At 47.8% G+C, this 16822-nt stretch overlaps 1 protein-coding gene across 2 annotated transcripts; it reads left to right on the forward strand.

Moving 5' to 3' along the window:
- Positions 1 to 1322: 1322 nt before the first annotated feature.
- LOC136661376 (kelch-like protein 31) lies at positions 1323 to 13885 on the forward strand. 2 transcript variants are annotated; one of them, XM_066638584.1, is made up of 4 exons: positions 1323 to 1434; positions 8270 to 8317; positions 10435 to 11640; positions 13120 to 13885. In XM_066638584.1, exons 3-4 carry the CDS (start codon positions 10451 to 10453, stop codon positions 13850 to 13852), a joined length of 1923 nt encoding a protein of 640 aa, XP_066494681.1. In that variant the 5' UTR covers positions 1323 to 1434; positions 8270 to 8317; positions 10435 to 10450; the 3' UTR covers positions 13853 to 13885. The 2 variants fall into 2 exon arrangements, with proteins under 2 accessions (XP_066494681.1, XP_066494680.1); XM_066638583.1 differs by lacking the exon at positions 8270 to 8317.
- The last annotated feature ends 2937 nt before the right edge of the window (positions 13886 to 16822 follow it).

Below are 16822 nucleotides of genomic sequence, written 5' to 3' on the forward strand. Positions count from 1 at the left end.
CTAGGAATGTATGGGTAGGATGGCAGCCTTGGATTATTGAAAAATTTTCCTGCTTACTGATGTCCCTTCCAGTCATGACATCACTTTCAGTGGGTCCTGACAGATTCTCATTCTAAAAAAAGTGGGTCCCAGTGCTAAAAGTGTGAGAACCACTGTTATAGACCAGGGGTGTCCAAAGTTTTTGGCAGGAGGGCCACATCAGCTCTCTGACACTGTGTCGGGGGCCGGGGGGGAAAAGAATTAATTTACATACAAAATTTGAATAAATGTACATAAGTTTACATAAATGAATATATTAAAGATGAACTTATATGAATGAATGAAGGTCTTGCAATAGCTCAATGCCTATAAAAGGCCTTGCACAAAGCAAGGCCGGCCTTTCCTTTGCTGCTGCTGCTGAGTCACATATGTGAAAGGGCAAGCAGTGGAGGGAGCTCTCATCCCACAGCTCACACGAGAGGTCAAACAGTCGCCCTCACGCTGAGAGAAGTTGTGTTGGGCCAGTGCAGGCTTCAACAAATCTCCAGAGGGCCAGAGACTCATTGGAGACTGGGGGCTCCCTGAGGGCCGCATTGAGAGACCTCGAGGGCCGCAAATGGCCCCCGGGCCGGGGTTTGGGCACCCCTGTTATAGACCATGCAATGAATGTGTGGGATATAGTGGTTAGTGCTGGACTTAGGCTACAATCATATACACACTTTCCTAGGCTGGGAGAAAGCCCCATTGAGCACAATGGGACTTCCTTCTGAGTAGACATGCATAGGATTGTGTGGTTAGACAAGGGAAATCCTGGGTTCAAAGGCTTGTTCAGCCATTAAGCTTTCTGAGTGTCTTTGGGTCAGTTGCTTTCTCACTCTGCCTAGCCTACCTCAGGGTTTATTGTGAAGATCGAATGGGGAAGGAGCCACATACACTGACCTGAACTTCTTAGAGTAAGACTACAGCAATCAATAAATGCAGCAGGACTCTATCATCTTCATAACAGTCTGATAAGGTAGGCCAGTGTAATCTCCACACTGAGGATTTGAAGAAGGGGGCTGAGCCCAAAAGAACAGACCAGCTGAGCTTTTCACTGAAATTGAGCTTTTCAATTTCAAATTGGGGACCTCCCACGCCCTTTGCTATCATACCATCAGTCAGTCAAAGGGTGAAGGTGCAGTGCAAACACCCGGATTCTAGCCACAGGAGGTTGCATTTGGCTGGCATGGCTGATCTCCTGTTCCTGCAATGTCAAACGTTTTGCGTCAGTCCCTTCCAGCCAGCGTAATTGGTGACTTGACAAGACTCATCAGCTGGCCTGTCCAAATTGGGAGAGGGGGAAGAGGGACAGGAGAGTGGTTGCATTTTGGACTCCTGCCTGGGCTCCGAGAGTCTTTCAGCTGGCAGGCACTGGTTCGTACAGCCTCCATTGGATCAACTTTTCTCAACACCAAGGTAGGGAGCAGAGGCAGCTATTGTCTCAAACCGGCTTGCGCGAGCCACTCTCTGCCCTTTCCACTTGAATATCTGCAGGCTGCTTTAACAGGTGGCTTGAGCTATCTAATGGTAGGCACGGAGCAAACAAAGTGAGTCCTTTAAGAAAAGGGACACCAGGCTGCAGACGACCGAGAGGGGGAAACAATGGCTTTGGGCTCAGATTTCCAGTCTGAAATGTATATTTTTTTAGAGATAGACAAAGGCCACATACAACACAAGCAACTTATTTGCAGGAACAAAAGTCACAGACCTGAAATACAACCCATGGGACTGCTGGTCAAGGTTCCAGGCCCAGTCAGAAGGCCCATCTAGCTGGGCTGACCTCTGAACCTTCAGTCTTGAGAGTAGTGATAGCACCGCACCCACCATCAAGGGGTGGGCTCCACAGGAGGGCAAGTGGAAGGCTTGGCCTGAAAGTCCCCATTAACTGGGCACCGGCCCTGGGTGCACGGGAAAATGGTGTGGGGAGTGTGGTTTTATCCTGCTTCTACCTCTGTTCCCATGTCTCATATTTTAACTATAGGCTGCATGAGCCAGAGATCTGTCCCCTTAAGTTTTTTAAAGCGCCATGTAAATTGATGGTCTTGTCTTATAATTTAAAACAGTAAAAATACCTAAATATAAAATGTGACACATTGGGAGACAAGAGAGGAAGGGGAAAGGGCAGGGAAAACAAAATGAGACTGTGTTCCTTTCCATTCTCCAACTTTTGGGGGGACCCTGGGCAACAGCTCTGCAAGAGCCCCCCCAAACAGTGCCTCCCCCAAGCTCCCCCAAGCTTTGGAAGCATGTGAACTTCTCAGCTACCCCCCCCCCCAGGAACTGAACAGTGGACAGCCACAAGCCCTTCACAGTTGCCGCTATAGTAAAGAGCAGTGGCATGAAGACGCAGTCACATCCATTGCCGACTCCTGCTCCTCACCACTGCCCGGTAAGCCTCCTCATTCGGCCCTGAACGCCAGCCTGGCTTACCAAGTGGTGGTGGGGAGCAGTGGGGGAATTGGCAAAATGGTTCCAGGGAAGGAAGAAATCTCCTGCCACCTGCCTGGGGCAGCTGCTGTACAGCCTGCAGCTGGCTCCCTTGTAGAAAACATAACTAACCTGTTTGAGGGGGGACATGATTGAGACATACAAAATTATGCAGGGGATGGACAGAATGGATAGAGAGATGCTCTTTACACTCTCATGTAACACCAGAACCAGGGAACATCCACTAAAATTGAGTGTTGGGAGAGTTAGAACAGGCAAAAGAAAATATTTCTTTACTCAGCGAGTGGTTGGTCTGTGGAACTCCTTGCCACAGGATGTGGTGATGGCATCTGGCCTGGACGCCTTTAAAAGGGGATTGGACAAGTTTCTGGAGGAAAAATCCATTACAGGTTACAAGCCATGATGTGCAACCTCCTGATTTTAGAAATGGGCTATGTCAGATGCAAGGGAGGGCACCAGGATGAGGTCTCTTGTTATCTGGTGTGCTCCCTGGGGCATTTGGTGGGCCGCTGTGAGATACAGGAAGCTGGACTAGATGGGCCTATGGCCTGATCCAGTGGGGCAGTTCTTATGTTCTTATGTTTCCAAACTGTTGAAAGCTGGAGCACAGTTCTTCTAGATTAAAACTAAAGGTCCACTTTGTTCTTACACACCAACACACCTGTATTGGTCGATCAGCTCAATCAGCTCCAGGAACAATGTTGCACAAACTCCTTGCAGCAGTCAGGTAGCCCAGTTCCTGTGGCCCCTTCTCCCAATCAGTCAGGGACTGAGAGGTGGACCAGTGTTTGAATCGAAGGGGATGCTTCTGGGATTCCTCTGCACCTGTCAACTGTAATGTTGCTTTCTTCAAGTCAGGGAATTCCAGTGCCTCCAGTGCAGTTGGTCATGTTCAAGGTCCACTCCTAGACCGGTCAGTGGCATTAGGACAGCCCTCCCCCTGGCATCTCAGGACCACGTAGTATTTCCTGGAAAGAAAGGTAGAAAGTGCCCATTCTTCCTTCTGAGGAGAAGTTTCCTTCCTTCCAGGGCAGGGCAATATTTTCCCCATTGGTTTCCAGCATTTTTAGTCCACACCATTTAGATTTTATGAGCACTTAAAGCTCACCTCCTATGCCAGTGACTCCCAACATGTAGGCCGTGTGCTTTGAGAGGACAACAAATTGTTGCAAGTTAATGAAGGAATGGCTCTTGCAAGCCCCAAGCATCCATTCACCAAGGAACGGTGTTCGTTGGTTCTTTGCATGTGTTTCTGCTTGGGCCATGCTTCCTTCTAATCATTCTCTGGGGAGGGCACATAGTCCCACCACATCCCTCAGCAAGGATCTCTGAGGACCCAATCCTATCCAACTTTCCAGCACCGATGCAGCCGCAATGCAGCCCCAAGGTAAGGGAACAAATGTACCCATACCTTAAGGAGACCTCTATGACTACCTCCCCAACACAGGAAGCAGTGCATACCCCATTGGCACAGCAGCACCAGCACTGGAAAATTGGATAGGATTGGGCCCTGAATCACCTCCCCGAGGGCCTGATCCTATCCAATTTTCCAGTGCCGGTGTAGCTGTCATAGGTCTTCTGAGAGTGCTGAGCTCCAAGCTGTATGGAGCTCAGCTTCCCAGGGCTCTGAGCCATTCATCCATCCATCCATCCATCCATCCATTCAATTATTAATTTGCTAGCTATGTGTGCTGCTTAAAGGGAACACTGCTGGCAATGCAAACGATTGAACTGGGGACTTTCTTCATGTAAAAAAGGCTCAGACATTGAACTGTGGCTTCCTCCTCCCCTTCAACTGCACTGAGTTGTAATACTGGGCATTTGTTAGCACTTTTGAGTGATCAAAGCACTTCACACATGCATGTGCTTCTGGTTGTCCTGGAAGGGTAAGTATAATTACCCCCATATTGCAGATGAGAGTCCGAGGGAGAGTGGCTTGCATAAGACCATCTGGAAAGTTCATGGCAGGGGTGAGATTCAAACCTGCGGAAGTCGAATTTGCAGTTCAGTCTCGGCCACTATGCTGCACCAGCTCTCAGAGCAGGGTTGCCATCTGACCAGGAAAAAAAAGACTGGCCTGCTCTTGTGCTTTAACTGCAGCTTGATTCTGCTGGGATCAGCAGGTGATGCTTTTCAGAGCACAAAAAGAAAGATAGATCACTGCTAATGTCTGCGGCACAAACTATATAGACACAGAGACCGGTTGGAAAAATTGGCACCCCTGGCCTGGAATGGCACTGACGATCTGCTGCTCATCCTTTGCCTCCTCCCCATCCTGTTCTAAGAATTGCTGATTGCTTAACCCTTCAGAAACTTGATCTTCACATCCCGCTCGGAGGGCTGCAAGGCAGCAGTGCTTCAGCTATTTCTGGCCTGTAACAAACAGGTTTGTCACCCAGGGGCTCAAATCACTTGCCGTGCAGGGAAGGGAAAGTGGACAGAAACAGCTGAGGAATGGCTAGTGCTAATTCCCCCCCCCCCCCCATTCAGGCCAGGTCCACACCATGCTGAGTTCAGAGATCAGGCACACTCACCGAGTGTGACCAGGCCTCCAAGCCCACACACCACTGGGTTTCAGGCACTGCTGGTCTCCAGCTGCAGCTTGTGCATCATGGATCCCCTGACCTGGCTGGAGGGATCTGACCTGTCTTGGATGGGGGTGGCAGGCTCCTTGAGAGACCCAGGGTGCACAAGTCAGTGTTATGACCTCATACTGCAAGCTAAGGCTGAGACGGAGTGACTTGCCCAAGGACACCTTGTGAGTTCATGGCAGAGGCAAGATTTGAAACAGAAGAGTCCTGATTTGTGACTCAGTTTGTTGGCTGCAACATAAGGTCCCCTCTCCTTCTGGATCTGGAGCTGTCCTTAGGTGTTCAGGTGATGGTGGTGGCAGGGGTTGCCAGCCATCTTGGATCATTTTGGGGGAAAGCAGGAAAGGAATTCTGAAAACAAATCATTCCAGCAGGCTGAAAGAGATCCCAATTGATCAAGCATGGGAGATTTCCAGGGAAATCCACAAGACTGGTGCCAACAGAATTTGATCCCATCGTAAACACACCTTTATGATCTAGGCCTGAGTTCCCTGGCCAAAACTACAGGTAGTTACTCTACGAGCTGAACTCTGATTCCTTATACAATTACTAGCAAATGCATAGGAATAAAGCCATTTCAGCCCATCTAGTACTGCAGGAGCCAAGGCATAAAACCTTCAGGTAGCCAGAAAACTCACTTCCTCCTGATACACCAGCAAAGAATATGTAAAGAGCAATTCAAGTGTGTGCGCTTGGGAGGGGGAGCATTTGATCATTCAGTCCCCTTATATGCCTCATATGAGAAGCAATGCTCTGGACATGACCCAGAGCGTTCATCAATGTGCAGAGGTTCTGTGGCAGGAAAGTCAATGTGGAATGAATGCCCTATAGGTAGAAAGGGAGAAAAACTGTTTAAAACCAAAGCTGCTCCGTGGGCATGGAGATTCAGCCAGATCTCTTTCCAGAGGTTTCAGTGAGCCCCAACTCTTCACTTCCAAATCCTTTTGAACTATGGCACACACTGCCCTTGAGAAGCACATACATACGAAGAGCTGCTGGCGCAAAGCATTGTGACCAGGCAACTGCTGGGAGCAATTGTATAAGAACATAAGAACAGCCCCACTGGATCAGGCCATAGGCCCATCTAGTCCAGCTTCCTGTATCTCACAGCGGCCCACCAAATGCCCCAGGGAGCACACCAGATAACAAGAGACCTCATCCTGGTGCTCTCCCCTACATCTGGCATTCTGACTTAACCCATTCCTAAAATCAGGAGGTTGCGCATACACATCATGGCTTGTACCCCATAATGGATTTTTCCTCCAGAAACTCGTCCAATCCCCTTTTAAAGGCGTCTAGGCTAGACGCCAGCACCACATCCTGTGGCAAGGAGTTCCACAGACCGACCACGCGCTGAGTAAAGAAATATTTTCTTTTGTCTGTCCTAATCCGCCCAACACTCAATTTTAGTGGATGTCCCCTGGTTCTGGTATTATGTGAGAGTGTAAAGAGCATCTCCCTATCCACTCTGTCCATCCCCTGCATAATTTTGTATGTCTCAATCATGTCCCCCCTCAAGCGTCTCTTTTCTAGGCTGAAGAGGCCCAAACGCCGTAGCCTTTCCTCATAAGGAAGGTGCCCCAGCCCTGTAATCATCTTAGTCGCTCTCTTTTGCACCTTTTCCATTTCCACTATGTCTTTTTTGAGATGCGGCGACCAGAACTGGACACAATACTCCAGGTGTGGCCTTACCATCGATTTGTACAACGGCATTATAATACTAACCGTTTTGTTCTCAATACCCTTCCTAATGATCCCAAGCATAGAATTGGCCTTCTTCACTGCCGCCGCACATTGGGTCGACACTTTCATCGACCTGTCCACCACCACCCCAAGATCTTTCTCCTGATCTGTCACAGACAGCTCAGAACTCATCAGCCTATATCTAAAGTTTTGATTTTTTGCCCCAATGTGCATGACTTTACACTTACTGACATTGAAGCGCATCTGCCATTTTGCTGCCCATTCTGCCAGTCTGGAGAGATCCTTCTGGAGTTCCTCACAATCACTTCTGGTCTTTACCACTCGGAAAAGTTTGGTGTCGTCTGCAAACTTAGCCACTTCACTGCTCAACCCTGTCTCCAGGTCATTTATGAAGAGGTTGAAAAGCACCGGTCCCAGGACAGATCCTTGGGGCACACCGCTTTTCACCTCTCTCCATTGTGAAAATTGCCCATTGACACCCACTCTCTGCTTCCTGGCCTCCAACCAGTTCTCAATCCATGAGAGGACCTGTCCTCTAATTCCCTGACTGTGGAGTTTTTTCAGTAGCCTTTGGTGAGGGACCGTGTCAAACGCCTTCTGAAAGTCCAGATATATAATGTCCACGGGTTCTCCCACATCCACATGCCTGTTGACCTGTATCACTCCTCCTACTGCTAATTGTATCTACTAATTGTATCACAAGAACATAAGAAAAGCCCAGCTGGATCAGGCCAAAGACCTATCTAGTCCAGCCTCCTGTGTCTCACAGTGACCTACCAAATGCCTCAGGGAGCACGTAAGATAACAGGAGACCTGCATCCTGGTGCCTCCCTCACATCTGGCATTCTGAGCTAGCCTGCTTCTAAAACCAGGAGCTTGCACATACCTACCATGACTTGTAACCCATGATGAACTTTTCCTCCAGAAATTTGTCCGATCCCGCTTAAAGGAATCTAGGCAAGATGGCATCACTACTTCCTGTGGCAAGGAGTTCCACAGACTAATCACACGCTGGGTAAAGAAATACAGGTTGAGATTATTGGCGAGGGTTCCATTCCCAGGACTCACGTGAATGGCAAAAAACGCACTAAAGCAAATCAATTTAAAGAACAAAGTCTCTTTCCCTTGCTGACTTTTTGAAATGCACACAGAGGCCATCAGTCTCTCTCTGGTTGCTTAGGCTTCACTAGAAGGCAGCAATCCCTCCCTTCACCAGGCGCCCCAGCAAGGGGGAAAGAATGGGGCACTGCCATTTAGCCTTCTTTCATGTGCTCAGAGGGAAGGGAGGAGTGAAACCTGCAGAGAGAATGATTGATTGAATTAATGAGGCTATTGTTAAAGGACTGTTTTCCTTTAACTTAAAAGGTACTTCCCATCATGTTGAGATAGAAAAATCTGTGGATAATTAGGTTATACCTGTAATCCCTTGCATGACTGTCTCTCTGCAACAGTAAAAAGCAGTTTTTTAAACTGTGATTTTAAAGGGATGCATTTTTTCCCTTCCCCAGGGATCAGCACATTTGCAGTGGCCATGAGTCAAATCCGTGCATAACAAGGTTGGACCTGTATTTACTTTTGTCTGCCCTAACTCTCCCAACACTCAATTCCCTGGTTCTGGTGTTATGTGAGAGTGTAAAGAGCATCTCTCTATCCACTCTATCCTTCCCGTGCATAATTTTGTATGTCTCAATCATGTCCCCCCCTCAGGCGCCTCTTTTCTAGGCTGAAGAGGCCCAAACGCCGTAGCCTTTCCTCATAAGGAAGGTGCCCCAGCCCCATAATCATCTTAGGGCGCAATCCTAACCCCCTATGTCAGTGCTTTCCAGCACTGACATAAGGGCAATGCAGCTCCGAGGTAAGGGAACAAACATTCCCTTACTTTGAGGAGGCCTCTGTGAGTGACACTCAACTGCAGGATGCAGTACATGTCCCATTGGCACTGCTATGCCAGTGCTGGAAAGCACTGACATAAGGGGTTAGGATTGCGCCCTTAGTAGCTCTCTTCCGCACCTTTTCCATTTCCACTATGTCCTTTTTAAGATGTGGCAACCAGGATGCAATACTCCAGGTGTGGCTTTACCATCAATTTGTACAACAGCATTATAATATTAGCTGTTTTATTCTCAATACCTTTTCTAATGATCCCAAGCATAGAATTGGCCTTCTTCACCACCGCCACACACTGAGTTGACACTTTCATGGAGCTGTCCACCAACACCCTGTCGTAAACCCAGGGGGGTTTGGGGTGCTCAGAGTTCTTGGTTCTTGAACCCTAAAGCCCTCAAGGCCCCTCTGCTCAGTAGTACTGCCACCACCCTGTATGTGCCAGTGCCTCAGTCCAGCAACACTGAGACCTTCTAGGCTTAATCCTATCCTTTGCAGGCACTGAGCTCTTTCTCCAATTAAAGCTTCAGCCCTCAAGTTACTAGACCTCAATGAGCACTTGGTAGCTTGCTGAACGGCTAGGCAGGATTCTGAACCTTTGTCCCCAACAGACAATGAAACGACTTGGTAAAAGAGATTTTAGTTTATTAAGTACATAAGGTTACAGTAAGGCAGCAAATGCTAGAGGCATAAACATCCAGAAAACACATCAGCAATAAAATAATAAAGCTAGCGGGCTATCTCTATTAATCCCTATCTCTCACCTGGGTCAGTTACTCTTGTAGATCTCTTAGCTCCAGGGCTACCTATGGGGCCAGGTGCCCATGATGGACAATGGAGCTCACACGCATGCAGGATGTTGCACTCAAAACTCTGTCTAAGAAGTAACACACACACACCCTGGGCACTCATTCTTATAGTTCCTATGCTAATAGATAGTGAGGTGACTTCATACTATTTAGACTGTCCAATCAGAAACTTTTGAGGACAGAACCTTCTCAGAGTGGGTCTGGTTGCTAGCCCTCCTAGTTCTTACCCCTCCCAGTTGGAGATCCACAGCTGCACTCCATCACGCTTGATCAGGCGCCACTCTGTCTACTAAGGTGTTAAACATTTCAAGGGGTTGTAATTCTTGTTGTCTGTCCTTTCTGGCCAGCAAAGGAGAGACAACAATCCTTTTGTTTATTTACTCACATTCTTGCAGCTAGGAACTGCTAGCAACTTCTCCCTTACACTGACTTAGTTTGGTTCAGGCTTCACATGCTAACCTAGGCCTAACATGCACATATTCATGACACACCCTAAGATCACTCTCCTGATCCATCACAGATAGCTCAGAACTCATTAGCCTATATGTGAGAAGTTTTGGATTTTGCCTCAGTGTGCATGACTTTACATTTACTTACACTGAAATGCATCTGCCATTTTGCTGCCCATTCTCCCAGTTTGGAGAAATCCTTCTGGAGCTCTTCACAATCCATTCTGGTCTTTACCACTTGGAAAAGTTTAATGACATCTGCAAACTTGGCCACCTCACTGCTTAACCCTGTCTCCAGGTCATTTATGAACAGGTTGAAAAGCGCTGGTCCCAGGACAGATCCTTGAGGCACACCGCTTTTCACCTCCTTCCACTGTGAAAATCACCTACTGACACCTACTCTCTGTCTCCTGGCCCCCGATGAAAAGTGTCTGAAAGTTTTCAGCATAAATCCATTTTTTGTGGGACATTTCTGTATGTGTCACATGCAACACTCCTTGACAACTCCTCCCCCTTAATGTCTCCTTGCAGCCAGCCTCTTGCCCCCATGGCGCCCAAGAAGAAAGCCTTGAAGAAAACCAAGCCGGTGAAGATAGAGGCCACCATTAATGCCACAATGGTAGAGGACCCTTCACTTGACATTGACCACCAGCAGCAGGTGGATGGCCTGTTTGAAAACGGTTCAGATGGGTTCCTCTGCACTGCCACGGAAGTGAGGAATCCATGCCACGTCATCAATGTTCTGGAGGAGATAAATCGCATGCACCAAGAAAAGTTCCTCTGTGACCTCACTATTGCTACCAAAACAAAATCCTTCAGTGTTCACAAGTTGGTCATGTCTTCATGCAGTGGGTATTTCAGAAGCCTGCTGTCCAGGAACCCCCACCTTCAACAGGTGGACCTCCAAGATGTCTCCTCCTTGGGCTTGGCTACCGTCATCACCTATGCCTACACAGGAAAACTGAGTCTTTCTCTGTATACGATTGGCAGCATCATTTCCACAGCCAGCCAGCTGCAGATGTGTGATCTCCTCAACATGTGTACCAATTTCCTCATCCAGGAGATGGATGTGAAAAACTGGATGTACATTACCAATATGGCAGAAACATACAACCTCAACCAGACAAAGGATGCTGCAATGAAGTTCATTCAGGAACATTTTCTAGAATTCTCCGACACTGAACAATTCATGAAACTCACTTTTGATCAGCTCAACGAACTGCTAATGGACGACAGCCTGGAGATCTCTAGCGAGATTGTGGCCTTTCAGATCGCCATGAAATGGCTTGAGTTTGACCCCAAGAGAATCAAGCATGCTGCTGACCTCCTGAAAAACGTCAGGTTTGGCACCATCCCAGCTCATGAGTTGATCAACTATGTTCAAGCCGTGCCATGTATGATGCAGAATCCAGACTGCCACAAACTGTTGGTTGATGCCATGAACTATCACTTACTGCCCTACCAGCAAAATGACCTTCAGTCCAGAAGGACCAAGATCCGAAGAGGCCAGAAGGTGCTGCTCATGGTCGGTGGCCGTCCGTGTGCAAGCGAGAAAGCTCTCAGCAAAGATGTGAGCTACAGAGATCAAGAAGAGAACTGGAACAAGCTCACAGAGATGCCAACCAAGTGTTTCAACCAGTGTGTGGCAGTGATGGATGGATTTCTCTACGTGACGGGAGGAGAAGATCAAAACGATGCCCGGAACCTGGCAAAACATGCCGTTGACAATCTGTGCAGGTAATGAGAATGCAAAGCAAAGCTTCTGACTGATATTTGGGGGGAGGGGATATTAAATATACGATGCTCTCTTATACAGAACCAGACTGTTGGCTCATCAAGCCCAGAAATATCTGTTCTGATTGGCACTAGCTGTCCAGGCAGGGTTGGTTCCCCCCTCCCCAAACAGGGCCTGAAATCTTTAAGGTAGGGGTCTCTAAGCTTTTTGGCCAAAGGGCCGCATCAAATATCTGGCACAGTGTTGAGGGCCAGAAAAATATATATATATATAATTTAAATAAATACATTAAAGATGGAACTTAAATGAATGAATGGGCTCAAATGTCCAGGCAACAACACAGTCAAAGAAATAAAGCATGCACTTAAATGGATCCCCATTCCCCCACCCCACAAGCACAACTCTGGTTGTGTTTGGTCAACTGGGCCACAGATTCTCAGGGGATCAGAGGCTGGCCAAGGGTTGGATAGCGGCTCTCTGCAGGCCACAGCTGGCCCTCAGGCCAGGGTTTGGAGACCCCTGGTCTATGGGCTAGCCAGTGTTTCCCAAACTGGGTAGGGACCCGCCAGTGGGTTGTGAGTCAATTTTTGGTGGTTGACAAAAAGTTTTTGAAACATAAACAAAAAAACTTTATAAGCATCTTTGCCCAGTTTGCAGAAGAAAATTGTTAGCTGGTGCGAGGAAATTCCATGCCCCCAAATTAAAATCCCGCATTTTCCAATTTCCTATAGTAATTGGCATACTGTAGACCACGCGTGAACCCAGTTTCAGCCTTCTGTCAGGCCTAGAAGTCCCTAACTGCACATCTGGCTCTCCAATTCAGCCTTCTGGGTACCCTGGAATGACTGTAAAGGTTTGGGGGAAACAGTCCTTGAAGTCCATTTCTAAGGAGAGTCTAGCAAATGTCTACACACACACATACTACTTACTAGACCTCTAGTAAGGCCTCTAGCAGTCTTGGGAGCGCAGGACCCCAATCATTAATTAATATTGATTAATCATTAATAAATTTAATATTTCTTTCTAGATCTTTTTTGTCTAGTGGGTCACGATTTTGGGTCATTTTTAAAAGTGGGTCATTAGTGGCTCATTTTTAAAAGTGAGTTCTGGTGCTAAAATTTTGGGAAGCACTTGACTGGCTCCTATTACAGACAGGGGCTCTTCAAAGACCCGGGTGAGGAGCTTTCCCAGATCTTTTGACAGAAGATGCCAAGGACTGAACTTGAAACCTAATATATGTAAATCATGTTGCCTTCCATTGTGTTGGGGCTTCTGCCAAGCAAAGGGGTCACCTCAGAAGCCAGGATAAGTGAGGAATTTGTGAGAGTCCCTGCCACATAGATGTAGTAGGCATTTGGGGGAAAATGAATGAAAGCAAAGGTTCATGTGATTATTGGGCAACAAAAAAGCAAGGACTGATGGGAGTCAAAGGCATCATACACCAACCCTGTAAAATCCTCACCACCTTATTTGTTCCGCAGGTATGACCCACGTTTCAACACTTGGCTGCACCTGGCAAGCATGGCGCACAAAAGAACACATTTCAGCCTCAGTGTGTTCAACGGGCACCTCTATGCTATTGGAGGCCGCAACGCCAAGGGCACCCTTGTCTCAATTGAATGCTATGTCCCTTCTGCCAACCACTGGCAAGCCAAAGCGGACATGGAGCTGCCCCGCTGCTGCCATGCTAGTGTGGTCATTGGTGACAGGATCCTGGTGACAGGTGGCTATGTGAACAACGCCTACTCCCGCACTGTCTGTAGCTATGACCCGGCTGCAGATTCTTGGCGAGAGGGTCCTTGGCTGAGTAGTCCCAGGGGCTGGCACTGTGCTGCCAACTTGGCAGACCATGCCTACGTCCTGGGGGGCAGCCAGCTGGGCCCGCGTGGGGAGAGGGTGGACGTGCTGCCAGTGGAATGCTACAATCCTTCCACCAACCAGTGGAGTTCCTTGGCCCCCCTGCCCATTGGCTTGAGCATGGCTGGAATCGCCACCCTCGGTGGGAGAATCCTGCTCGTTGGGGGTTGGAACGAAAGTGGAAAGAAATACCAGAAGTGTGTCCATGCCTATGACCCAGACCTGAATGAATGGACCGAGGATGGGGAACTTCCTGAAGGCACTGTGGGGGTGTCATGCTGCACCATCACACTCCCCCACCGAAGCTCCAGGGGGTCCAGGGCTAGCTCTGTGGGCTCAGCAACAGTCAGTATGTAAGGAAGGGGACAGGGAAACAACAGTGGGTGGAATGGAAGCAGTAACTGGCCCCAGATGGTAGATTCAGGTGGTACACAAACCAAGGATTTAGAAGTCTTTCACTTTGGTTCTGCCAATTTCCAGAATAAACAATATGTGCAAAAATGGCACTCCTCTACTCTAGTTTCACCCCAGCGAATACATTCACAGGCCTTACTGCTACTTCTCCTTCACTAGCTGCTGAACATGTTCATCACCAGGTGCTTCCTTGTGGGGACTGAGATGATATGCCAAACGCTCTCCGCTATAGCTGGTGATGTGTCAGGTACTGCTCCTCCCACTGTCTGTATTGGAAAGGAAGAGGGGCCCAAGCAGAAGAGGAAGAGTGGAGGAAAGTAGCGGGTAGCAGGTGACACTCTATCCCACCACTCTCCCTTCTGCTCTGTCTCCCTCTTCCTTTTCTGACCCAGAGAGTGGGAAGACAAGCAGCAGAGGTGAGCGGATGGACTGAGGTATGTGCCCCTGTTTTATGGATGGGCCGGCCCTGTTAATCATGTCTCGTTACTGCTCCTTTGGACAGAAAGCTAAGCCATTCTCACTGTTAAAACATTGCCCTTCCCTTCCCAAAAGTATTGTCGAACAAGTACTAAGAGGATCTTTACTTGCAATCTCTATGTTGACCAGATTGCATTATGAGAATATAGAGTCCCTCAGCCTACATTAAAAATACACAGTAAACTTTTGATGTATTTTCTATATAGCCTACTAGAGCTCTGAAAAGCAACATGCAGCCTGTTCTGTTTGTCCTCCTCCAAGACCACTTCCGTTACGTGGGAATAGCCCAGAATTCCTTGCTGTGCTTTTCCACAGTTCCTCTAAAACCTCACTGTATATAGTCTGGCAGGAACTACCACATTCTCTTCCTCAGAATGGCCATTAAGGTCCCCATACCAGAATACAGTCCCAGGAAGGGAAAGATGGGGCAGGAGATTCCAGGAAAGCTACCAGCAACCAGGGGGAAGGTTTCTTACTGAAGCCAAGCACACACTGTGCTTTTGCCTTCAATTTAATTCCTGCTTCCAGGAAAAACAGGTGACCTGAAGGTTTGTTAAGCCAAGAAACTGTTTGTTAGGAAGATGCCCTTGAGTTTTATGCCAAAGTGACATCTAGGTTTCCCCAAAAAAGGGGGTATTCTGCAAGCAAAGCAACACAGTTGTGTTTTATTCTTTGCTGTACACTGCTTTGAATATCAGAGGTGGTGGTATATAAATATTTTAAATAAATAAAATAAAATCACACACAACACTGGCCCTGCTTCCTGCAGGGGAGCCTCACACAGCAGTATGCTAGGCTTACTCTTGTGAAGGTATGTCCATTAGGACATATGCACATCCGCTCCAGTGACACAGAGCATGAGAACTCTAGGTGTGCATTATTCTGGGTATAGCTATATTTCAGAGACTAAGGAGTCCAGGATTTGGTCTTCCTTCTGAGTCCGACCAGATGTTGCAAAAGAACACTACAATAGGAAAAAGATGGGTAGCCACAGAGAGCCAGCCCAAGCCTGAATGCAGCTGCTTATGCAGCCCAAGGCATGTTCTGCCAAAGCAGCAAATAGTGGAGAACTGCACTTGCAGAAGCTTCACGAGTCCGCTGCTGTGATGAGTGGCCTTCACAGCCTCATATCAAATTTCTGCACCGAATAAGGCAACACTTGGATGGCAAAAGCAAGCACCTGCATTCACAGCCGCAACAGTGGCAATGTGGACAACACCAGTAGCTCTTTTCCTGTGTCAACATTGGTGATGTCAGCATCCTGAGTAACAACATACACCCTGAGTGATGAAACCTGGCGCCTTTACCCACAGGGAAATTAGCAGGACCACAACAAACAGGGAATGGTCACAGCTGTGCTGTATCCTAGAGAAACTCTGGCAAGCCTACTGGAGCTGGAGGAAGGCAGAGCTTCAGGAATGGACTGTGCCCAATTTTTCTTGTCCTTCTAGAACACAGCCAAGCCTAGCTCTGTTTCTGGGATCCGTGGGAGCAGACTGCTGTCCTATGCTGAAGAAAAGATTTTCCATTCAGTCATTTCTTCACAGATGGAATAAATGCATTATGTGGCTCAAGGCAGCCCCAATTCTGAAATACTTCTGCCAGGGTTGTAAAGCAGGAATTTTAGATGTTTTTCTTCTCTCAGCACATTGACCTCTATGGGTCTCTCTTCTTGCAATGGCATCTTCCAGGAGACTCTTCTGCATTCTGTGGATCCATTTTTAGAGTCTGTAGTGATTAATTTTCTGTCCCAGAAGAGGGACAATTAACTACAGACAGTTGTCCTTGAAACAGAGACAGATCCAGACCCAGCAGTTTTTCATCAATTTTCAACTGCTGTGCTCCAAGTCCTATGGCATACACATGGACCTTTTGCAGCACACCTGTTGAAAATCACTTTTGTAAAGAGTGATACACTACAGGCTTCCTAAAGGTCTGCAGCAAGCTGCCAATCCAGGCTATGGCACGGCGCAGTCATCTGGCCTCCTGCACACCATCCATCATTTTTTTCCTTCCTCAAGCTGAACATTGCCTGAGGACAATTCAATTATCAGAGAAGCAGAGACCACTAATTGTAGAGTACATAATGCACTCACCCTCCACCACTTCCAGCAAAATGCATACAGGTATGCATTTGTACGAAGCTGGTTCAATCACAGGGGATTTAAAGGCTTTTACAACTGAGGACAGTCTTTGTCCAGCATAAGGAGGAGTAGGGAGCACAGATGTAGAAGCTGGTCAAGAACGTCATAAGCCTGTCCCTGCTATCAGAGGCCTCAGTAAAGCATGGCTGGTCCAAAATATCCACTTGCCTCTATCTCAGCCAGTACAATGGAGGATTTGTATCATTATCAACTGCTTATAATTATTACAACAAACCTTGCCTATTCCCAGCACAATGGCATCGCATAGGCCCCTCTCAGTAACCATTCCCCT

Source organism: Tiliqua scincoides, chromosome 10, assembly GCF_035046505.1.
Source record: "Tiliqua scincoides isolate rTilSci1 chromosome 10, rTilSci1.hap2, whole genome shotgun sequence".
In the NCBI taxonomy this organism is placed as follows: Eukaryota; Metazoa; Chordata; class Lepidosauria; order Squamata; family Scincidae; genus Tiliqua; species Tiliqua scincoides.